This window comes from Hemitrygon akajei, chromosome 7, assembly GCF_048418815.1.
Source record: "Hemitrygon akajei chromosome 7, sHemAka1.3, whole genome shotgun sequence".
NCBI classification, from domain to species: domain Eukaryota; kingdom Metazoa; phylum Chordata; class Chondrichthyes; order Myliobatiformes; family Dasyatidae; genus Hemitrygon; species Hemitrygon akajei.
The window spans coordinates 159,396,296-159,421,350 of record NC_133130.1 but is presented as its reverse complement, the minus strand read 5'-3'; the positions used below and the strand labels follow the sequence as shown (position 1 = coordinate 159,421,350).

The 25,055-nt window shown below is 41.7% G+C and overlaps 1 protein-coding gene across 3 annotated transcripts; it reads right to left on the bottom strand.

Annotated features, from left to right (window-relative positions):
• Window positions 1-261: 261 nt before the first annotated feature.
• inpp5e (inositol polyphosphate-5-phosphatase E) lies at window positions 262-24,101 on the bottom strand. 3 transcript variants are annotated; one of them, XM_073052317.1, is made up of 12 exons: window positions 23,948-24,101; window positions 15,210-15,328; window positions 13,465-14,511; window positions 10,097-10,220; window positions 9,294-9,391; window positions 8,521-8,645; window positions 7,661-7,780; window positions 4,804-4,911; window positions 3,948-4,109; window positions 3,492-3,607; window positions 980-1,116; window positions 262-683 (listed from the first exon to the last, which is right to left on the bottom strand). In XM_073052317.1, exons 3-12 carry the CDS (start codon window positions 14,277-14,279, stop codon window positions 554-556), a joined length of 1,935 nt encoding a protein of 644 aa, XP_072908418.1. In that variant the 5' UTR covers window positions 14,280-14,511; window positions 15,210-15,328; window positions 23,948-24,101; the 3' UTR covers window positions 262-553. The 3 variants fall into 3 exon arrangements, with proteins under 3 accessions (XP_072908418.1, XP_072908419.1, XP_072908420.1); XM_073052318.1 differs by having other exon boundaries at window positions 9,330-9,391; XM_073052319.1 differs by lacking the exon at window positions 4,804-4,911.
• Window positions 24,102-25,055: the final 954 nt, after the last annotated feature.

Below are 25,055 nucleotides of genomic sequence, written 5' to 3'. Positions count from 1 at the left end.
GAAGATCAGCGTTCCTGGCCTGGGTATTGTTTTCCTGCTCACTGACTCCCATTGATGACGAGATACCTGTGAATTATGGATGAGAACAAGATATTATGAAATTACATCACCCTCACTGCAACATCTTGCTGTTATTTATGATGTATGTTTAAAGAATGGCCACTTAGAATGCATAGCTTGTAACCGTGCACACACGAACTCCTGGGGACCACAGAATCCAGCAAACTTCAGAGGAAGACACTTAGAAATAACATTAAGCAATTTTATCGTTCCAACATTTGATTTTTTAAATCTAATGTCTGAAACATTCCCAATGTGTTGTAAATACAAAATATAAAAAACAAGGCAATGATCAACTTAATGTGCACACACAGCTACTGCTTATAACCAGGTTCCATGGTACCCTTGCCTACACTGTCCTTTGTCCTTGGCATTGCATCTGTGGTTGGCTGGTCTGTGGCAAGGGCTTTGGTAAAGTGTGAGGTCAGGCCTGCGTCCAGTACCTCCATCCCATTGCAGATTAAGGAAGCTTCATGTTTAGTTGTTTATTGTGTCAGGAGACACTGCAGATAGTGCTGTTCTTCTGGTTCGATAAAGCATGTTGTTTCTGCTCCTTGAGGAACCGTCTCTTTATTCCCTCCAAGTAAATATCTCTGTAAAACTGACCGGCACACAGTGGGATGCTGAAGGAGCAAAGCAGACAAATTTAATGCAAACAATAAAAACATTTTACTACACATACTCCTGATATCCAATTCTTTTTCACACAAAGTCTCTGCAGCCAGTACTGTTCCTGCATCATAGCCCTTAAGGTGCCCCCTGTTCTCCATAGAAGGTGGCTATTAAGAGCCCAGTAAAAGACAAAGACATAGATTGTGAACAGTACTCTCAAGGTAACCTCCCTCACTTAGGATTTTATAAAACCACAAGTGACTGATCAAGACGAGTAAATGGGAGAAAGGAAGTGTCAATGTCTTACTTATCTCTTCCTGGTCGAATCCTGACTTGATAGAAGCAGTAAACAGGCCTGTGGTCTGAGGTTTTAATGGAGTTGCAGCAGCCATACTTAACCACAAGAATGTCACCTTTCTGCCGACTCTTGCATATGATTCTATCCTGTAAGATGTGAGGATTAAGGTCAAAGTTGCTCCCTTTTGTATTTCATAACAATATAGAGATCTCAATGGGAAGTATAAGATTAGCTTTATTTGTCACATATAAATCAACATACACAGTGAATACATTGTTTATGTCAAACTCCAAGGTTGTGCTGGGGGCAGCTGGAAGTGTTGCCATAGCGTGCATACAACTTACTAATCCCAATGCGTACATCTTTGGAATGTGGGAGGAAACCGGAGGACTCAGAAGAAACCCATGTGATCATAGGGAGAATGTACACTGTCCTGTTAATACAGTCTTTGGAAAACCTGTTTAAACACCTGTAATTTCCCAACAAGCTTGAAAATACTTTGTTTTCAACTTGCGCTTCTGAAATATCCAGCAACACTCTTTCAGACATCATATTGCTGATCGTAACAAGTTGTTGTATTAAAAAATATCTAATCCTGCCTCTGGTTCATCTAATGTCACTTTTAAATATGACGCCACCTTCTCCTCCCCTGGAAAGCCTTCCTCATGTAATTCATTCTACAGTGGACTCTGGTTAATTAGCATACCCATCGGGACTAGTACACTTGGGTGAACTAAGTAGCTACCTCAATTAGCTGGTTTCATGGAAATATAGTTTAGAAAGGTTTATTGTCAAAGAATGTATAAATTATATACAACCTTCAGATTTTCTTGCTCACAGGTAACAAAGCAAGAAATCAAAAAGAACCCAATTAAAGAAAAAAAATTAAAGGCCAACACTCAATGTGCAAGAAAAAAATACATATCATGCAGACAACAGCATTCCAAACCAAACCTGAGTCCTCAAATCTGAACCCCAGAGCAGCCCAAAGCCTTACGTATCAGTTCATCATATTAGCAGCACAGAGCACAGCAGCCAGGGCAATCTTCAAAACATCACGGCAATGACTCACGGAGAATGAGCAAAATTGACTCTTGTCCCAACTGTCACCCTATCCTTTCAGTGGACTAGCATTTAAATTGACCAAACAACGAAACGGTGGAAGTCTCTGGTGCCCTGGAAAGAGCAGTGAAGTTTGCAAAGAGCAAGCGAAATTGGCTCTCGTCTCCGATTTGGGCCAGTGCTTAAATTGCCTAAAAAGCAAATCGTATATTGCACCAAGACCTGGGTGCTGCTGCTGCGATAGGTTCTGGGTCTAGACCACGCCACCCAGTGACTCGCTCCAGGCCCAGACTTAATCACCTGCTCGCAAGCTCTTCAAATCAGCTTGGCGCCCAGAGTGATCCAGCTGTCCAAGCGTCGGAACTCCACCTGCAACAATTCTGTAATACACCATCTCAGCTCATCCCCGAATTTACCTCACCATCGCTCGCCTCTTCACTGTCTGTGGCGATAATTTAACACAATTTGCCTCAAAAGGTATTTTTAGTGATGTTTATAGTCAGATTTCTTAGTTTTTTGACTACCAGAAAGCTGACGCACATGTCCAGTAGTGCCATCTTAACCAGAACACTTTCATTGTAACATTCAAGATGTTTGTCCCTACCTTTAAATTCTTCTAGCTCCTGACTTCAAGTAGTGAAATCGCCTCATTTTCACACTAGGCTGTTTTCTAGCATCTCCAAGCCTGAATGCTTGAAACCATAGTGAGCAAAACAGTTCTGAATTGTCTTTAGAATGCAAACACAAGAAAATCTGCAGATGCTGGAAATTCAAGCAACACACACAAAATGCTGGTGGAACACAGCAGGCCAGGCAGCATCTATAGGAAGAAGTCTACCGAATTGTCTTACTGCTTACTTCTCGGCACCTATCTGTGACAGAAGTCACTGCTTTTTGAACATTTGCACATAATTGATGTTATTTATAAAATATTTGTTCAAAGTACGGTGTAGTGTTTTAATGGCCACTAGTTAGTAACTGTTCTGGTGGCGTAGCAGTTAGCACAATGCTATTACAGCTCAGGGCATCAGAATTCAATCCCAGCATCCCCTGGAAGGAGTTTCTGTACATCCCATGAAATTCATGGATGCTCTTCAGGTGGTCCAGTTTCCTCCCACAGTACAAACAAATGCTGAGTAGGTTAAACTGCCCTGTGAGTAGGTTAGGTTTAAATCGGGGTTGCTGAGGCAGTGCGTCTTGAGGGACTGGAAAGGTCTACTCTGTACTGTCTCTAAATAAATAAATGCAATGGGTAAATAAACAGACAAATAGATACTGTCCTGGCCCAATTAACTGGAATCTACTGTATATTGAGAACTCTTAATTGAATCACCCTTTAATGTTTTCTGGTAAGAAGAATTATCTCAGCTGACCAGAATAACAAATTAGCAGGAAGTCTGGTAACAGAGGGAACGCCAAAGCCTGAAACTGCTACAGAAATAAACTCCTGTTTCTTTACCGTATAAGATGGAGTCCTTTTCTTTGCACTGCTGTCATACACATCAGATCCAATATCAAATTTGTAGGTGGGAGGAAAATTTATTTCGGCTTCTCTGAACCCTTTGAAAACAGAGCCTGTGGAACAAGGAAAGATCAGATAAGTGAGCTTCAAAGGTCTTTAATACTATTACATCTCTAGTACATAGGACCATGTACTGAAAAAGCTGCAGGAGCAGCAGATGACAGATCATCTTGTTAACAGTACCTCGCTTCACATACAAAAATGAGTGAGATACTGGAGATTGCTGATTGCTCTGAATTGTGTACCACATTCAGTTAGTGCCTTTGGAACGCTCACCCTAATAAGAGACAGTGCCTGTTTCCTGTAAATGCAGAGACCGTGGAATCCATAGCCATGAATGGCCCACCTCTGCTGCCTACCCTAAGTTGGTGGAAGGTTCACAATTCATCCTACCTTCCTGTAGTTTTTTGGTCAGCTCGTCATAATGGAGAATAGAGCAGAGATTATCCTTAGTGCTGCTGTGCAGAAGCTCATCGACCACTGCTCGCTTTACATCTAGCCGAAAGTTAAAGTCACCAAACCAGAAAACATTGTCAAACCGGGTGGTCACATCATCTGGAACACGTGAAAAATTAAAAAGAAATAAGAAAAATCTTTACTTTTGGTTTGATCAAGTTACAAACCATCAGACACTGTCAGCCTGGTTCAGAGGCAATACGCATAATAAACCCCAGACATTCAAGCCCCATTCCAATCTCTGTCTACACTGTTACTGACAAGGCCCTGTATTTACTTGTCAGGTAAAGTATTAAAACAGCAACATCATCTGCTCTCGGATGGATGCAAAAGATCAGAATATTATGCAAAATGGAGGGACTTCTTCTGTTGCCCCCAATACCAGAAATCATTTTGCTCATTCGTTTTTTTAATCTTTCTCTGCACAATTCTAACAACTAATGCATTACCGTATGATGATAGGAAAAAGGTACAAAGATGCTTGCTTTCTCAGGGCCACCGCTGTTACCTGTTCCCTAATATTTCAGTGCCCTGAGTTGTTTGGAAAAGGGCACAAGAAATGTGTTGGTGTGGCCCTGGTTTTTTTTCACTTTGTTTATGAGATTCTAGATTGGCAGAATGTTCTGGAAAAGTAATCTGACAGGAGGTTGACCAAGAGAGGCAGAACAGTGAGCTGCGATGAGTGTATGCATACATCCACTGATGTTCCAACAGGATTCGCTAATCTAATTAGTCCAGCTGACTTTATACTCCATTCTATGAATAGTTTTTTCTTTAAAATGCCAATACTCACTTGGCTCAGACCTGTAGCTGTTAGTGTCGGGGATGATCCTTGGCAGTGCAAGAGCTTCTATTGTTTTATTATAGTCCTGCATCCTCTCAATAACCTTCCCTGGCCCGGCTGTGAGAGAGGGAGAGATTAAAACTGAGTCTGATGTGCTCAGTACTTCACTTAGCCACACTTTCAACTAATTTAGTTAAATTCAAAGGTTTGCACTACCGGTACACCTAAAAATGAGGTATATCCCAGCAGAAACAGCATTCATAAAGAATGCAAATTATCTCATAACCAACACAACAGATTGCATTCGTACCACAAAACTATGAAAGGTTGCAGCCAATTATATAGCTATAAAGGTGATTCCAAGAGCATCATCACGTGAATGCTAAATACCAGGCTGAAGCATCAGAAATGCTAAATAGTTGAACCATCTCAGTTTCCTCATGGCAAGAACCAATTCAATTCAGCACACCCTAGAGCAACATCAGCAAAGTAACACAAGGAATCAGCACCAATGCAATCAAGTGACACTAATACATAACCCACTCACTAGTGCCCTGTTTGGATTTCACAAGGAACACGAGATTTCAAATCGAATCACATCTTTGGTCCAAACATGGAACAAAAAGATGAATTTCAGAAGGAAGGTGAAACTTCTGCACTGGACAAGACAAAATTTGATTGTATTGTTTCAAGAGGCCTGACAATAAATAAACTCAATGACACCAAAGAGGGGAAAAAAACATTCCAATGGTTGGAATTATCTCTTCAAACATGCAAAATAGCTCTGGTTGGAATCCATCTCAGCCTGCAGAATATCACTTCCTAACTGGAAGACCACAATCTGTGCATGATTGGTGATAACACCTCCTCCTTGCTGAAGATCAACACTGATGCACCTCAGGGGTGTGTGCTAAGCCCACTGCTCTACTCTCTATATACTCATGACTGTGTGACTAGGCATAGCTCAAATACCATCTATAAATTTGCTGATGATACAACCATTGCTGGTAGAATCTCAGATGGGGACAAGAGGGCATACAGCAGTGAGATATGCCAACTAGTGGAGTGGTGCCGCAGCAACAACCTGGCACTCAATGTCAGTAAGACGAAAGAGCTGATTGTGGAATTCTGGAAGGGTAGGATGAAGGAACACATACCAATCCTCATAGAGGGATCAGAAGTGGAGAGAGTGAGCAGTTTCAAGATCTCTGAGGATCTAATCAGGTCCCAACATATCAATGCAGTTATAAAGAAGGCAAAACAGCAGCTATACTTTATTAGAAGTTTGAAGAGATTTGGTATGTCAACAAATACACTCAAAAACTTCTATAGATGTACTGTGGAGAGCATTCTGACAGGCTGCATCACTGTCTGGTGTGGGGCCTACTTCATTGGACTGAAAGAAGCTACAGAGGGTTGTAAATTTAGTCGGCTCAATCTTGGGTACCAGGCTACAAAGGACCCAGGACACCTTCAAGGAGCGGTGCCTCAAAGAGGCAACGTTCATTATGAAGGACCTCCAGCACCCAGGGTATGCCCTTTTCTCAATGTTACTATCAAGTAGGAGGTACAGAAACCTGAAGGAACACACTCAGCGATTCAGGAACAGCTTCTTCCCCTCTGCCATCCGATTCCTAAATGGACATTGAACCCTTAGATACTGCCTCACTTTTTTAATATATAGTATCTCTGTTTTTTGCATGATTTTTAATCTATTCAATATACATATACTGTATAAAGTATACTGAATAAGAATAAATAAGTAAATATTAATATTTTATTTTTTCTTCTTGTATTATGTATTGCATTGAACTGCTGTTGCTAAGTTAACAAATTTCACATCACATGCTGGTAATAATAAACCTGAATCTAAATAAATATCACTGCAGAGGTTCCCCAGGGTTAGTGCCCTAGGCCCAGTTATCTTCACCTGCTCTGTCAATGACTTTCCTTTCATCATTTGGTCAGAATGGGCCCATCTGCAGATGAACACAAAACATTCAACTTCATTTGCAATTCAGCAAGAACTAGACAACATTCAGGCATGGGCTGGAAGTGCAAGTAACAACTGCACCACAAAAATGCCGGGCAAACACTATCAAAAGAAAGTCCAGCTGTTGAGTCCCCACTATCAATATCATTGGAGGTCATTATGAACACTAAACTTAACTGGACTAGCCATATTAATACTGCGAGTACGTAAGCAGGATCCCTGCAATTAGAGACTCACCTGACACCCCAAAGCCTTTTCACTATATACAAGACATATATCAAGAGAGAAACAGAACAACAACAGAAAAAACTGGAGGCAAGCCACAGGAAAGTAGCCTGGATGATTGGTTTCCCATTCTACAAAATGTACTGCAGTTATTCACATGGTCCACTCTGTAAGCACCTTTCAAACCAACAATCTCTATCACCAAGGAGAAGGTTCCTGGGAACATCACCTTGAGCAGCAAGTCCCCCTTGAAATCACACAGCATCCTGACTTAGAAACACATTGCTGTTCATTCATTCTTAATTGGCTTGAATCTTCAAGCTCAATACCCAGCAGTACCATTTGAATATTTTCACTGGAAGGTCTGAAGTGATCAAGGTAGTAATTTCCCACCACTTTCTCGTGAACCAAGGGGATGAGCACATCTTATAAAATAAGTAAAAGTCTGATTGAGGATTTAGAAATACAAGGTTACACCTTCAACTCAATACCTGTCTTACTCTGGTCTATTAAAAATAATGACCTGCTTTCAAGGTACAACCCCTGAGCAATGTCTTCTAATAGGCCCTTTCCAATAATATACTGTAGGACCCAGTCCATGATCTGGGGTTTTTCTTCCTATATTACAACAGATGCTGAGAAACTTACAGGTAAAATGAGAAGAAATGAACAGGAAGGATGTCCCAAAAAAAGTGAATGAGATCCCCACAGCTCCTTTCGTCTTGACCTGGGAGATTATCCGAGTTGTCACAGCTGCTTGTTCTACCTCTGAGGAACAGACAAAAAGACACAATGTAAAACTACAAAGTGAATGATCTGACAGTATTCGACCATGCACAGAACCATATCCATTCTTAAATACTGGATTGCACAGTGGAGTCAGTGACATATTTACAGAACTCACAGCCAGTCACCCAAGAATCTACATTGTATGTAACCTGAGCTTTACCTCTCAGAAATCTCTGATGAGCTCTAAACTGTGTGAAAAGTGTGTAGAATATGGGCAATCAAACTTTTGGGTCAGGAGGTCTGTTTTTAGATCAAAATGAAAACATGCAACAATATTTGCTGGACTTTCTGAAATCCCAACCCATTCATGCATAAATGCACACATGCAGTAGTGTCAAACTACAACGTTTGTGTGGCATCATGCACAATATTCTATTGCACATACAGTACAAGGCCTATAACATTACTGAAGTAAGTCTCAGCCGGAGGGTAAAAGCCTGCTTTAGTTTATTCAGATGCAGAATAGAATCCAGAATTCATTAGCACCCCCAGCCCACTACCAGAAAAGGCTTCAATTATTGGTCTCAGGTTGTGCAGGAAAATCACAGTGCCATCTAAGCTGGAGGTAATCTAGTCTACAGAAAGTCATCAAGTCTAATCTAGAGAAACTTCATGGGCCACTGTTATCCTTCCCGTTATTACTGATTATCCATGGTATTTTGCTTTAAAATGTTGTTTGGTACTGAGCAGGGAATGGCACTCAAATTCTCAGCACTTACCTGAACAGAACCAGATGAGGTCTCTCCTGATAAACATGGAAAGCTGCAACATTCCATGTACTGCTGAATATAGCAATACAAAGTAAGGCCCCAGAACCTCCTGCAGGCGAATATCCCACTCTCTCCTTTGCAAAGGAAAAAAAATGAAATTATATAATTCAATGCATAAATTATGGAAAGTGGCTGTTAAGACATAAAGAAATGCAGAAATCTAGCAATGAACACCATTTCTGGCTAAACTGGGTATCCATTCCAGAGACCTTTTCAGATGCAGAATGGAATCCAGAAACCCCAAGCCCACTATCAGAAGATGCTTGAGTTGTTGGTCTCAGCAAGAGTACAGGGAGATCACAGTTAGCTCCAGTGCCATGTAAGCTGGAGTTAGTCTAGAGAAAGGCAGCACCTTGGATTAATGCTTTAACAGATATGGGGGGATTGCTGGCTAGTGGTGTAGTAGCATCCACAATGGACTTTGAGGCGAGTGGTCCCAGGTTCGAACGGGGTCCTTGCATGCTTTCCATCCATGCTGGGTTAATGGGCAACCTAGCAACTCAGCCTCATAAAAAAACAAGACAAATACTCAAGAAATGGGAAGGTTGCCTCCCAATGCTCCGCAAGGAAAGGATTAAAAAAAACAGATACAGGGGATAGATGATGAGAGATTTTTTGGGGGGAAAGTGGGTGGGGGGCTATGGAGGTAAGTGGAGGATGAAAGAGGAATTGATTAAGTTGCAAGATACTGATAAAGGCTCAAGATGCTTTGTTGCTATTACTTGTCTGGGATTCCTTCCTGAGTACCGATGACATACATGTCATGGATGTAGTGACAGTCGTAGGGCAACAGCAGATCTTCCAGCGTATCTGGGAGCTCCTGGAAAAGAGTGAAAACAACACTAGTTAGACCAGATAAAAAACACAAAATGCTGGCAGAACTCAGCAGGCCAGACAGCATCTATGGGAGGAGGTAATAACGATGTTTTGGGCCGAAACCCTTCATCAGGAGGGTTTTGGCCCGAAACGTCATTATTAACTCCTCCCATAGATGCTGTCTGGCCTGCTGAGTTCTGCCAGCACTTTGTGTTTTTTATTTATTTCCAGCATCTGCAGATTCACTCGTGTTACTAGTTAGACCAGGTTTGCTTCCACTGTTGCAGGAATACAAAGAAGCCTTCAACAATACAATACAATGTTTTTCATAGGATATCCAGAGTTCTTTACAGGGAATTCAATCTTTTCTTTATAAATGCTCAGATGCATATGCTTCCCAACAGGAATGTGGAGGTGGCAAAAGAAATTGATATGGGTGCCACTTTATTGCAATATCTAGTTATTTTACTTATCTCTGCTTCTGTAATGTCACAGGCAGCTTTAATCAATACCAGGAATATCTAGGCCCTTACCGCTTGGCAGCTGAGTGATTGGCTCAGGTGACCGGGAGATCTCATTGGGTTTCCCAAACCTCCACAAGAAAGTGGCCAGGTGAGCAAGTATACTAACTGTCTTAATGTTGTTCTGTACTCAGGTTGGAAGTTCCTCACTCTGTCTTTGCTCTGTTTCTTATGATTCAGTTGCTCACCTTCCGGCCTTGCATGTTCCACGTGGCAACAAATACTCGTATCCTTCTATCAGGAAAATAGCGATCCAATTCACCAGCCCCCAAAAGTCCTCCGTTGGTCAGGAGACTACCGTCCAGGTAACTTCTGTAGAGACAGATAGAGGCATATATTAACATACAGATGTGGTAAAGTAGGCACTATAAATTCTCAACGTTATTTGACTTTTTCAGCTTCTAGTAGTCTTTCCTGCACACCATTTGCCCTCTCACCATCACTGTAATCATCCACACTTTGATCTGATTTCAAGATCCCTGAACAATGCAATATCTCACCACAGCCAAGTCCTTTTCTTCTACAAGGCCCATTGCCTAACTACAAACTCATCTTATCTTTTCCCCAGCTCCTTTCAAGCTGTGTGTCCTCCTCGACTATGGGCATCTTTGCTTTCTTAATTGGAACACAAGAAGTAGGAAAAGGATCAGGGAATAGATTATCATCCTAAACAATGATAAGTTCTATGTCTGGATCAAAAGAACCCCCTTGGTTTGTGCCAATGTGAATCTTCTCCTGGAAAACTATGTATTATTTTGATCAAGACAGAAGTGCAGGGTTTCTCTGGTTTAGATGAGGAGAGTGGAGTGGTGGGGGTTGAGTTGGTGGGAGCTGCCCCAGTGAATGGAGGTGCTGTGCTGAGGTGGCGATGGAGTCCTTCAGAACAATGGTGGAAAGGACCCAGTCTCCAAGGGCAGAGCAGCAGTAAAATGACAAGCAACAAGAAAAATGAAAGATCAGAAGTGAAATGCAGAAGTAAACCAAGAAATACAAATACCAATTTGATGTTGCTCCTTTCTGCGCCTTGTGGCACATCGGGTGGCAGCCTTGCTGTTTCTTTAGCATTTTGATCTGTTTTTTTACAAGGCCGAGTTGCCAGCTCAATGCTCAACCCAGCACGGATGGAAAGCATGCAAGAAGCCGGTCAGACTTGAACTCGGGACCACTCACCTCAAAGTCTGGTGTGGACGGCACTCCACCACCAACCGGCTTAATACCAATCTATAGACAGCAAGGTCACACAATGAACATATGTTGTGTTTTGCTGGGGAATAAATACTGAATACAACATTGGGGAGTACTTCTGTTATCCTGAAAGCTAATTATTCAAAATCTTTGATGTCTATCTCACAGAGTAGACCAGGCACCGTTTTAGCAACTTATTCAAACACACGGTCCTCGGGGACGTCACGTGATGACGTAGGATCGAGACGCTGGAACCCAGCTCTCCCGTAAAAAGTTAATAAATTAATGTCTAAATGAAGAAAAGTTAGTCAATACTTTATAAAAGTTACTTATAAACTACTCCGGATTGTGTCAAGCTATGCCTCAAGGAAGGAAGATGAAGAAAACTAATACCAGGAAGACTACGCAAGTTGGAACAAGAACAAGGCCCATGTCTACCGAGGAACCGCGGTCTCAGGTACATTATACCACCGGCGATACGGAACAGGAGACTGCGGCAACATCGGTAATTTCTAAAGGAAAAAACCATCGTGAACTGCGCAAACGCGAAGGATGGAGCATGCACAAACAGGAGCAACATGAACTACAAAGCCCAGCTACCACTGCAACTGAAAGTGATAGCGAATCGGAGGGAGAGTCAGATCTTCTGGAAAGATCAGATGAAGAGGGAGTTAAAAGTCCTTCTAGAAATATAGAAAAGACTTTGAGGCAAATAATGCGTAAATTAGACACATTAAAAGTAATTAAAAATAATCAAAAAATACTCAGAAAAAAAAATGACCAATATGGAGATTATGCTTGATAAAATGACAAAGAGACAGGAAAAAATGGAAAAAAGAATTACGGACTTGGAAACTACAACGGAGGACATGGTTGAAAGAATGGACAAAATGGAAAATGAAAATACTGCTTGGACATCAGAAAGAAAACAATTTATGGAAAAAATTGATAAGCTTGAAAATTTCAGTAGACGAAATAATATTAAAATTGTTGGACTTAAAGAAGATATAGAAGGAGAAGATCCAATAAATTTTTTTCAAAAATGGATCCCTGAAAAATTGGAAATGGAAAGAGAAACTCCAATTGAGATTGAAACGGCTCATAGATCCTTAAGGTCAAGACCTCGAGCTGATCAAAACCCACGATCAATTTTGATAAAATGCTTACGATACCAAGACAAAGAAAAGATCCTGAAGGCCGCTGCCCAAAGTGCCAAAAATAGAAACGGGCCACTGATGATAGCAGGGAAACCAGTTCTTTTTTATCCTGATATAAGTTACAACCTGTTGAAGAGAAAGAAGGAATTTAACCCAGCGAAAAAAGCCTTATGGGAAAAGGGTTATAAATTTACAATGCGTCATCCAGCAACACTGATAATTTTTTTGGAGGACGGAATTTTTTTTTTTTCCGATTATCGAAAAGCGGAGGAGTTTGTACAAGAACTTCCATCTATTCGCTAACTACACATAGAGGCTTCCAAACGTAATGGATTAAAGATGAAGATAGACCCAACGAACAGAAGTGATGGACATTTATGGATATTATAGAAGAGAAAAGCAAAATTTTAGAAATACTAAATGAGAATAGTATTTTTTTTCTCTTCTTATACATATACTTTTTTATGTTGCGGGGGAGCTGGGGAACTTTGGATCGGTTACTGCGGGATTCACGTGTGTAATCATGGCGGTTGCCATGACCTGTACAGCAGAGGGGGGTAATGTTGTGTTTTTTTTCCACCAACATTAGTAGGGGGGTATTTTGTTTTTTTTCTTTATATTTTAATTTTCTTCTATCTTTCTGCCTGGATGATTGGTGGGGACACACATAGCAACATGGAGATTTTTATAAAGATTTCCCAGGATACCACGAAAGTTGAAAGATTAGGTATTATTATAGATTGGAGTAATATAATAAAAAAAGACTAATCTACTAAATTTTTAAAGTTTTAATGGAAATAATTGGTTACTTGGGGAAAGAAATAAATATATATACTAAAGTTATTACGAACTCCATGGAGCATGTGGGGATCTTCCAATGTCCAGGCATTCCTTTTTATTTCTTTCTTTCTTATTTTTTCAATAGGGATGTTAGGGGGGAGGGGGGCTGGGTATCACATTTGTTTTTATACACATTTATTCTGTAACTATTTGAAAACAATAAAAAAATTTTTTAAAAAAAAACACGGTCCTCTCTGCAGGAGTGTATAATCCTAGGTTTTGTTCTCAAGTCACTACAGGTGATTTGAGCCTCTGAGATAGGAATGCAACCAGTTAAGACAAAATTGAAACATCAAATCCTACACTGTTCCCAGATAAGAGGATTTAACACATAATTCTCAAACTTTTCCACCCCAGTGTAGGATACACATTACCTGTTCCGAACATCTTCTAAATGGACAGGAAACAAGATACTGCTTGATGAAGACATGGAGAAAAACGACTGACTGTCCTCAGTACCTTGGGATGGGGAATAAAAATGGTTGTGCTGATTTGACAGCTCCTTCCCAGTCAGATGAATGTAATCTGCATAATCCAGGTCAATCCTATTACTGGTCCTTAGTGCTGGAGAATCTATATTAACAGTAATGGGAGGGAGAGGCTTGGTATGCACCACTGGAGGTAGTGTCCCTCTGGCTGACGATACTGTTTTATCACTGAAAGGTTGTTTGGGCTCAGGATCCAAAGGGTTGGGGCTGTTCCTGTTCTTTATCAAGCTGCTGGTCAACTGCCTGATGTCACAGTCTCGCATGCTGCTGCTACTACTGCTGCTGCTGCTGTTGCTGCTTCTAGACAACTTCTGGTAAGTCACTGTAGAGTTCCGCTGGAGACGTGGTACGGGAGAGTATGAGAAATCCCCGTGGAGAGATTTATATGAAGAGTCAGTGTCGATTGGTTCAGATGAGCTCCCCTCACTGCCTCTGATCTTTGCCTCCCTCTGGATCTGCATGCTTTCCAGTGAGTGCAGACGTTGTAACCTACTCTGCCGAGGAGGCTTTGGTTTCATCGGGGGTCTTGGGATGAATGGTGTCTCCTCTGCTCGAAACCCATGCCCCAGCTCTTCAGGGGGTTGCTTCAGAGTGTCATTATGGAATGGTGTGGACTCTTCGTCATCCAGCCATATCCTGGTGTTCTCATTGGTGATCAGGTTTGCTGTATCGTGCACTGGCAGTTCAGCCTGATCACTCATTCTCACTTAACACTTGGACTATGCAACAAGCAAAATGTATGCATCTGGGAACTAATGACTTTCCCAGGTTGGGAAAACACCCAAAGGTGTCTTGTTCCCAGAATCAATCATCCACCTAGGGTGCTGTATCCTGTAATTCATGTGGAGGAGGAAGGAGGAAGCAGCACTACAAACAGGCATAATGGAGTCCAGACTGATCTCTCAAAGCTCCAGGAACGCTGCACGACAGCACCTAAAGTTAAGCAAACAGAGCTGTCAGTGGTGACATTTAGAATGCATGGTATGACGTTTATGTGATGCCTTAAAGAAAACACCTTCCAGCTCAGAAGCAAGATAGGACTGAACCACGACTTCCAGTTTGGTGACTAACAAGCAAATGATTTCCAGGACATTTAAGAGGGAGCGGAGAGGAGATGTTATTTATGATCATTATTTATTTATTATCTACATTTGCACAGTTTGTTTATAGTTCCTGTTCTATATATTTGTGAAGTATGCCTGCAGAAGAATCTCAGAGGTGTATATTGTAACATGCATGTACTCTGATAATAAACTTTACTTTGAACTTTGATACGTTCTTGTGAAATGATAAATCAAAGATCAGAATTAAATTAACAGTGCATATTTCCTTGAGAGAAATTTGGAAAATTGATAAAGATCAGGAACTGGCATTAGCAAAAATGGACAAAGGATCCAGTGAGCAGATTCAATTACATCTCTAAAGCTATGTCTTGCAGGCTTGGTGGGTGAAGTTCAGTGACAGTTCCGGTGGCCATCCGCTGGGAGACAACAGTGTAGCTCAGGGCTGCTTACCACCCCACATCACATTTCCTTGTCCTCCCCACCCCCATCATATCCCAATAAATGATTTCACTTGGGAGGCTTATCCTCTTGTTGAACAGTGATGCCACTTCCAGTTTCCAGACTCACCTTTTTGTCGTCTGTCCAGCATCACTCTAAGAGAAATGGAGGAGATCACGGGGAGACGCCCCTCCAGATGAGTTGTTATGTGTGGTCATGAAAATCACCAGAGTGCTGGGTTTCCGGATCTGTCGAGAAAAAGAAAAGACTAGAAAGGATGCAGAGGAAATTTGTAAGGGTTGAGGGACTGTAGTTATTAAAATAAGCTGTAATTGTACACCTTGGAGCAAAGAAGGAAAATGACTTGAAAGAGAAGTGTTCATGATCATTAAGGGTAAGTAAGGAGAAAGAATATTCACTGAGAGTGGGGTTTTAAGTCAGAAAGGAGATGAGAAAACTTGTGTAACACATACAAAATGCTGGAGAAACTCAGGTCAGGCAGCATCTATGGAGGTGAATAAACAGTTGACATTTCAGGCCAAGACCCTTCATCAGGACGGGAAAGAAAGGGGGAAGAAGCCAGACAAGGTGGGGGAGAGAAGAAGTACATGCTAGAAGGAGATAGGTGAAGCCAGCAGAGTGACCGAGTGGGATGAAGTAAGAAGCTGACCAGTGATGGGTGGTAAAGGTAAAGGGCTGAAGAAGGAATCTGATAGGAGAGGGGAGGAGAGTGGACTATTGAGGAAAGGAAAGAGAAGGGGCACGGGAGGGGGGTGATAGGTAAGTGAGGAAAATAGAAGAGGCCAGAGTGGGGAATTGAAGAAGAGGGATGGGGGAGAATTACCACAAGATAGAGAAATCAACATTCATGCCTTCAGGTTGGAGGCCACTCAGACAGAATAGGAGGTGTTACCTGAGAGTGGCCTCGTCGCGGCAGTAGAGGAGGCCATGAACTGACCTGTTGGAATGGGAATGGGGATTGGAATTAAAATGGTTGGACCTTCACTCCATCTGCAACAAAACAGGATTTTCAACAAAGTGGTCCCCCAATCTACACTGGCTGTGAAATTCTAGAATCCTCTCTCAAAGGGTTTCTGTAGCTATGCAATTCAGCTAGTTAAGTTTCTAGTCAAAAATAACCTGAAGAATTAACTCATTTAAGCATTGATCATAATCAGAATCAGGTTTACTGTCACTGACATAAGTCATGAAATCTGTTTTGTGGTAGCAGTACAGTGCAGGCATAATGAAGTTATGAAAGTTATAAAGGCATAAATTACAAAACAAATAAGCAGTTCAAAATAAGAATTGGGAGATAGTGTTAGTGAGTTCATGGACCATTCAGAAATGTAATGGCAGAGGGGAAGATGCTGTTCCTAAAATGTTGAGTGTGTCTTCAGGGTCATGTACCTTTTCCCTGATGGTAATAATGAGAAGAGAGCTTGCCCGTTTCGAAGGCATCTTCAAAAGACGAGATGCAATACCAGATCAATGCTCACTAGAGGTCTTGACGCATCCAGTTTTCATAGCTTCAAGAAGCAAACCACGATGCAGACAAGTACTAATGACTGCTACGTGTTATCCCTGTCTCCGAGCAGGAGGACAATTCACAAACACCCATTACCAACACAACCTTCACACTGTCACATGATGTGCACCCATGCTCGTTCATTTCATTACTTAACAATCACTCAATTTGATTACTTAATCGTTGTTGATATGCTGACAGAATAATCTGAGGACTGTAAGAAAATTTGATCTGTAAATTTGCACATTGTATGAAATTAGGAGAGTTGTTATAAAGAGGAAGTTTATCGTAGATTACAAGGGGATCTTGATCAGTGGCAAATGGATTTCAACACAGATAAGTGTGAGGTGATGTAGTTTGGAAAATTAAACCAATGTAGGACTTATAAAATGAACGTTAGGGCACAAGGGAGTGTAATGGAACAGTGGGACTGAGGAGTACAAGTGCATAATACGCAGCAACACAGGTAGACAGGGTGGCGAAAGGGTGGTAAAAGGCCCTAATTGGCTAGGGCACTGAGTGTGGGAGTTGAGAATATTATGTTGCAGTTGTACAAGTTGCTAGTGACACCACACTTCAACTACTGTCTATAACTTTGGTCACCCTGTTATAGGAAAGATTGGTCAGGCTAGGTCTTTAATCCTTGGAATGTAGGAGAATTCTAAAATGTTTAAAATTCTGACTGGCATACAGAAAGTTTATGGTAATATTTCCCCAGGGTAGCGAGGACCAAAACTAGAAGGCATAGAGTTGGGGTGAGAGTGGAAAGATTTAAAAGGGACCTGAGGTGCAACTTTTTCATGCAGAGGGTGAAGAGCATAGAGAACAAGCTGCCAGATGAAGTGGTTGAGGCAGCCTGAACTGATGTCTCTTCCTACTCCAATGTTCATTCTTCATTACCTACATGGTTAGAGGGTACCACCATGCCAAATGACAACAAAGATCATCACAGCCAATCCTTCCTTTGCCTCTTTAATGCATCCACAGTAGGTGTGATATCCTAATGTCTTCAGAAACCACATGAGACAACTGCAGCTCCCAGCTAGTACTTCATCCAGAACTGCTCAGGTCATAGCAATGGGATCAAAGCTGTTTATTCAATCATTCTTGTTTATTGATCAACTGAGAGAATTCAGAAAACATTATTAACTATTCATTCACAAATACACCTCAGTTATCAATAATAAGAGAATAATTTAATCCATTTCATAAGCATCACCAAATCAACTACTGGCTAACTTATGATCTTTTGTGGTTCAAATAACATCCTTTAACTAAACACTTTAGGATGGAATATGGAGAATGGTTTGGTCAATGTAAAAAAAAGCCTTATTTTTCCAATTTTTTGAACAAACATTATAAAACCTTTTCCTTTAAACATTCCCAGCACAGGTAAATCACTTTACCTTTAACCTATAGAAACTAAAAAGAAATCAGGGGATATAGAAAGAGAATGGGAAAGTGTAATTGAACCAAAGGATGTATTAACCAATTGTTGGCTGAATGAACTGGCCGATTGGAGAGAGATTGAAAATCTGGTTGAGTGGTGCTGCAACAGTAACTTCTCACTCAATATCAGCAAGAAAAAAAGATGATTACCAACTACCATTGGAAGAAGCTGGACGTCCATGATCATTCCTCATTAGGAGAATGGAGGGGAAGCTTTAAGTTCCATATTCCATTATAGCATTAACATATCGGAGGATCTGTCCTAGGATAGGGACATAAATGTCATCACAAAGAAAACATATCAGCACCTCTACTTTCTTAGAAGCTTGTATAGATTTCGCATGTTACCAAAAACTTTTGACAAGCTTCTAGAGATGCACAGTAGAGAGTATCCTAACAAGTTGCATCACAGCCTGATACAGAAGCACCAATTCCCAGGAACAGAAAAGGCTACACAAAGTTGTGGAATTAGCCCAGTCCATCACAGGCAAAGCACTCCTCACCGTTGAGTATATTTACAAGGAGCACAGCCACAAGAAAGCAACATCATCAAAGACTCCCACCATCCAAGCCATGCCTTCTTCTCACTGTTACCATTGGGCAGAAGGTACAGAAAAAGCCTTAAGACCCACACCACAAGGTTCAGGAACAGCTATTGCCCTACAACAACCATGGTGCCATGAAGTGTGGACAACTTCATTCACTACTACTCTGAACTGATTCTATGACACTCACTTTCAAGGCCTAGTAGTTAGTAGGCAGAGAGGGTGGTGTGGCCCTCTGTATGAGAAATAATATTAAATCATTAGAAAGGGAAGACATAGGAATGGACGGTGTAGAGTCTCTATGGGTTGAGTTAAGAAATGGCAAGGGTAAAAGGACCCTAATGGCAGTTGTATACAGGCCTCCAAACAGCAGCTGGGATGTGGATTACAAATTACAGCAGGAGATAGAAATGGCCTGTCAGAAGGGCAATGTCATGATAATTTTTGGGGATTTTAACATGAATGTGGATTGGGAAAACCAGGCCAGTACTGGACCTCGAGAGAGAATTTATAGAATGTCTAAGGGATGATTTTTTATAACAGTTTGTTGTTAAGCCCACTAGGGGATCGGCTGTTCTGGATTGGGTGTTGTGCAATGATCCAGAGGTGATAAAAGAGTTTAAGGTTATGAAACCCTTAGAGAACAGTGATCACAATATGATCGAGTTCACTTTGAAATTTGAGAAGGAGAAACTAAATTCCAATGTGTTGGTATTTCAATGGAATAAAAGAAATTACAAAGGCATGAGAGGGGACCTGGCCAAGGTTGACTGGAAAGAGACACTAGCAGGGAGGACAGCAGAGCAGCAATGGCTGGAGTTTCTGCGAAAAATGAGAGAAGTGCAAGATAGATATATACCAAATAAAAAGCAAAAGAGAGGGCAAACAAGGAAGCCAAAGTTAGTGAGAAGATAGAGGATTGGGAAGCTTTTAAAAACTTGCAGAAGGAAACTAAGTAAGTTATTAGGAAGGAAAACATGAATTCTGAGAGGAAGCTGGCGACTAATATCAAAGAAGATACTAAAAGCTTTTTTAAGAGTATAAAGGGTAAAAGAGAGTCGAGGGTAGATATAGGATATATTGTATAGGATATACAATATATAGATATATTGTAATGAGAGACACAGACGGCAGAGGAACTGAATGCATATTTTGCATCAGTCTTCACAGTGGAAGACATCTGCAGTGTACTAGACATTCAAGAGTGTCAGGGAAGTGAAGTATGTGCAGTGAAAATTATGACTGAGAAGGTGCTCAGGAAACTTAATGGTCTGAGGGTGGATAAATCTCCTGGACCTGATGGAATGCACCCTCGAGTTCTGAAGGAAATAGACAATAGACAGTAGGTGCAGGAGTGGGCCATTCGGCCCTTCTAGCCAGCACCGCCATTCACTGTGATCATGGCTGATCATACACAATCAGTACCCTGTTCCTGCCCTCTCCCCATATCCCTTGACCCCGCTATCTATAAGAGCTCTATCTAACTCTCTCTTGAATGCATCCAGAGACTTGGCCTCCACTGCCTTCTGAGGCAGAGCATTCCAAATATCCACCACTCTCTGGGTGAAAAAGTTTTTCCGCATCTCTGTTCTAAATGGCCTACCCCTTATTCTTAAACTGTGGCCTCTAGTTCTGGACTCACCCATCAGCGGGAACATGCTTCCTGCCTCCAGCATGTCCAATCCCTTAATAATCTTATATGTTTCAATCAGATCCCCTCTCATCCTTCTAAATTCCAGTGTATACAAGCCCAGTCGCTCCAATCTTTCAACATATGACAGTCCCGCCATTCCGGGAATTAACCTTGTGAACCTACGCTGCACTCCCTCAATAGCAAGAATGTCCTTCCTCAAATTTGGAGACTAAAACTGCACACAATACTCCAGGTGGGGTCTCACCAGGGCCCTGTAGAGCTGCAGAAGGACCTCTTTACTCCTATACTCAATTCCTCTTGTTATAAAAGCCAGCATGCCATTAGCTTTCTTCACTGCCTGCTGTACCTGCATGCTTGCTTTCATTGACTGATGTACAAGAACACCTAGATCTCATTGTAGATTTGCAGGAGATTTGCAGAAGCAATTGATAATGACATTTCAAGATTCTGGCATTGTACTGGATGACTGAAAAATTGCAAATATTACTCCGCTATTTAAGAAGGGTGGGAGGCAGCAGAAAGGAAATTATAGACACGTACAAACAAGCTGGATGAACTTATCAGGTCAGGCAGCATCCATTGAAATGAGCAGTCCATCTGCTAACAATAAGAAGTCCATCGAAAAAAATCCAACGCCCTGCTGCTCGCTTTGTGCTAAACGATTACAGCAGGAAATCCAGTGTCACCAACATGCTCTTTAACCTTCAATGGGAACCACTTGAAAACCGACATACTAAACTACAGTTAATCTCCATTTTCAAAGAAGTTCACAACATCACTCCATCAAACATCCAAATTCATCACAGGGTCAGTTCAACTCGACAGCAAACTGGAACTTACATACTGGAAACCCCTTCATTCAACAAGATTTGCTACCAGTACCCCCTTTACCCAAAATCAACAAGAGAATGGAATCTTCTGCTGCCAGACATGTGCAGTATTTCTGACATTAATATTTTTAAAGATAGACTCAATCAAATCAATTTAGGGGATCTAGTCACTTTACAATTTAACTCTCATGCCGTTCACACCAACTGCGCATTATAACAGCCGTCCGGCAGTGCTTGCATAGTACCAAGCAGAAGCAGGAGCAGAAGAAATAAACGGGCAGACTATTATTTAGATAAAAATGCAGAGGTGCAAAGAAACTTGGGAGTCCTTGTGCAGGATACCCTAAAGGTTAACCTACAGGTTGAGTCAGTGGTGAAGAAGGCAAATGCAATGTTGGCATTCATTTCTAGAAGTATAGAATATAAGAGCAGGGATGTGATGTTGAAGCTCTATAAGGCACTCGTGAGACCACAATTGAAGTATTGTGTGCAGTTTTGGGCTCCTCATTTTGGAAAGGATATACTGACATTGGAGAGGGTTCACAGAAGATTCATGAGAATGATTCCAGGAATGAAAGGGTTACCATATGAGGAACATCTGGCAGCTCTTGGGCTGTATTCCCTGGAGTTCAGGAGAATTGGGGGGGGGGGGGGCAGATCTCATAAAAACATTCCGAATGTTAAAAAGCCTGAACAGATTAGATATGGCAAAGTTATTTCCCATGGTAGGGGATTCTAGACAAGAGGCATGACTTCAGCATTGAAGGGTGGTAAATCTGTGGAATTTGTTGCTACAAGTGGCTTTGGAGGCCAAGTCACTAGGTGCATTTAAGGCAGTGATAGATGGGTTCTTGATCAGCCAGGGCATCAAAATGTATGGGGATAAGGCAGAGAAGTGGGGATGACTGGAATAATTGGATCAGACCACGAGTGAATGGTGGAGCAACTCGATGGGCCAAATGGCCTATTACAGCTCCTATATCTTATGGTCTTATGGCCTCTTTACAACTTATGTTCGCAGAGTTATTTGCAGCTTGTCTTCTTTTGTTTTTTTTAAGTTTTTGTTTGTTTTCTTTACAATTTTTAAAAAATCTACTGTATTTCTTTATTCCTGGAAATGCCTGCAAGAAAATGAATCTCAATGAATGCCTGCATGAAATAACTCTTAAGTAAGATGTTTAACAATATTGTTAACAGTGCAACATGTGAGGAACGTTACCTCAGTAGAATTTTGCACACCTAGATCTGACTGAGAAACTCTTTCAGATATTTCTGGTTAGCAGTTAGTGAAGATTTTCATTGCTTTTTTTTTATATAAACGTGCCCTAAATTTTTCTCCAGTCTAGTTAATAACGGGATTGATTGGATAGTTGTTAGTGACTCTTGGGAACTCTTTATTAAATATTGCAGAGCTAAAAAAAAGAGTTGAGATTACACTGATAATTAATTTACATGGTCATTTACATCAACAGAAACAGACTAAATATTTCATTAATCTGAGCAAGGCAATATAAAAACAAATGATTATAGCTTACTCTATAATTAATATGCAGAGAGGTTTAGAAAGGAAGCTCCAGAATTTTGAGCTTGGGAAATGGGAGTCCTGGGCCAGGGCAATTGAAATTGGGGTTGCACAGGTGGTTGGAACTGAAATAACAGAGGTGATCTCAAAGTGTTGTAAGGCCTGAAATCATAGAGTCATACAGCACAGAAATGAGGCCCTTCAGCCCAATTGATCCATGTTGACCAAGATTCCCATCTGAGCTAGCCCCATTTGACCCATATATCTTCTGGCTGTCTTTTATTTCTGTCTCACTGGATACAATCAATAAAACATTCAGTTCCTTCAATGAGCCTACGAATAGTGCTGTAATTTTGACTAACCTGTTCCATTACATATACTGTAAGATAAGAAAATCTGCAGATGCTGGAAATCTGAGCAACGCACGCAAAATGCTGGATGAACTCAGCAGGCCAGGCAGCATCTGTGGAAAAGTGTAAACAACCGACGTTTCAGGCCAAGACCCTTCTTCAGGACCCAAAATGTCAACTGTTTACTCTTTTCTATAGATACTGTCTGGCTTGTTGAGTTCCTCCAACATTTTGTGTGTGTTGTCTGTTATATACAAGAATTATTTTACTTCTGTATTCCAATTTAATCTCGTGATCATTTCCTTCCATTATTATAAATGCCCAAATATCTTATTTTACAATTTTATCTACTTATTAAAAATACCACTTCTCTGCTCATCCTGCCGACCTAGCATCTTCTCTCAGAATGTGACAAGATTTCCCATCTCGATTCTCTTGTGGCATTTATTTATTTTAGACCATAAACATGAAGCTTGGTGTTCAATATAAAGAATAAGCCGCTGAAAGCATCTGAATCGGAAGAAATTTATAACTGAGATGTTCTCGGAAACCAGCAAACACAGTGGGACTTGATGCAAGTAGAGGTACAGGTAGTCGGGCTTTGCATGTGCTAAACTAAAGGTGGGTGATGAAAGTCTGACCAACCCGAACCCTTCCAGAGTTATATTTGACGTCGGCTCCACACTGATTTCTCGTCGAGAATAGACCTGGTCCTCCGCGGCTCCCTGATGTAACTTGGCCTGAGGGAGGTTAGCAAATCTCTGGCACTTCCAGCCGCGCCACCACTGTAACTGGAGGGGGGAAAGAGTGCGTATTTCTGTACCGTCCCAACACAATCCGAAACCCCCCGCCTGAGGGACTGGGACACGGCACTCTGACCGGGGGGCTCGAGTCGCGTTAAAGACTTCAAGTTGAAGATCGTGGCCGGGCCGGGGCAGCTCCCTTGAGGGCACTATTCTCGGTTATCTAACGTTGGCCTCACCGCTTACCTCGCACACGGACTTCTGCCCCTCTACCGACTCTCGGAGCCCACAAGTCGGAGCCATGAAACAATCCGCGGCTCTTAGCAACGCGAGCGAAGCAGCTCGGTACCTCCAGGCGCGGTGCATGTCGGGCATTCGGAGGACTCGCAGCGGAGGCTGGGGTCGCGGTGTATTCGGGGATAGTGGAGGACCGGCTGCGGTTCATCCTGGAGCTCAAGGCGCACAAATGGAGAAAGGGAGCTGGCAGCTCATATCTCGGGAACACATGCCCCTGAGGTTGATATGCCGGAAGCCTGGACCGTAGGAAAGAGTCTCTCTCAGCCTTCCAAGATCGACTCTAATCCTCCAGGAATACAGAATCCTCTCCTGTATCCACTGAACAAAACACAGTTTAGGGATTAGAGTGGTCATTCTTATTAGCCCTGTCAACTGGCTGTTACTGCCAGAGAACCAGTTACTTCTCGAACCAAAAATAAATTTTAGTACCAGTTTAGTACAAGTACCAGTTTATTATTGTAAACGTTTTCCTCTTCCTCTCTCTCAAATGCGAGAGCAGGTATAAACAGATTAGCTGTTATGAGCGTTCCCCGGGGATCGCAGAAGTACTGATTTTTGGAAACTGAAATAAGTACTGTATACGATGTTTTAGTATAGTGTTCTGCGTTTTATTGTAGCGAAGTAAGAAGCTTCAGTGAGATTAAGTAAGCATGATAGAAACATTTTCTATAAATATTTTAGAACAGTGGCAGGGTATGGGACTGTGGAAGAGGGGGTTGCTACTGTATGCGGCAACCAATGGGTTCATAACAGTCACATCTGCAACCAGGGTGTGCAGATCAAGAGCGAACAGAATTTCCTAGAAGTGAAATCTGAGATCCCGACACCGCGATGCATCGGAGGGGGGGGGGGGGGTGGCGACTTCTGCTGATATTTCATTCCACGAAGCCCTTAAGAACTCTGGAACTGGTCATACTCGAGGGATAAAAACACGTGAACTCGAACGAGGAAGCTGTGGAGATCCTGAAGATGACATTACGGAAGTCTTAGTCCGGCAGGCTTGAGGTTCAGGTGGCCTGTGTTCATGAGAACAGTTTGCAGGATAGAAGACCAAATT

Coding starts and splice junctions, on each gene's coding strand:
- inpp5e (XM_073052317.1), bottom strand. CDS start 14,279: ATGAGTGATCAGGCTGAACTGCCAGTGCACGATACAGCAAACCTGATC. Junction 3,608..3,947: donor GACCAAAAAACTACAGGAAG/GTAGGATGAATT, acceptor CTTGTTCCACAG/GCTCTGTTTTCAAAGGGTTC. Junction 1,117..3,491: donor AAAGGACTCCATCTTATACG/GTAAAGAAACAG, acceptor CACATCTTACAG/GATAGAATCATATGCAAGAG.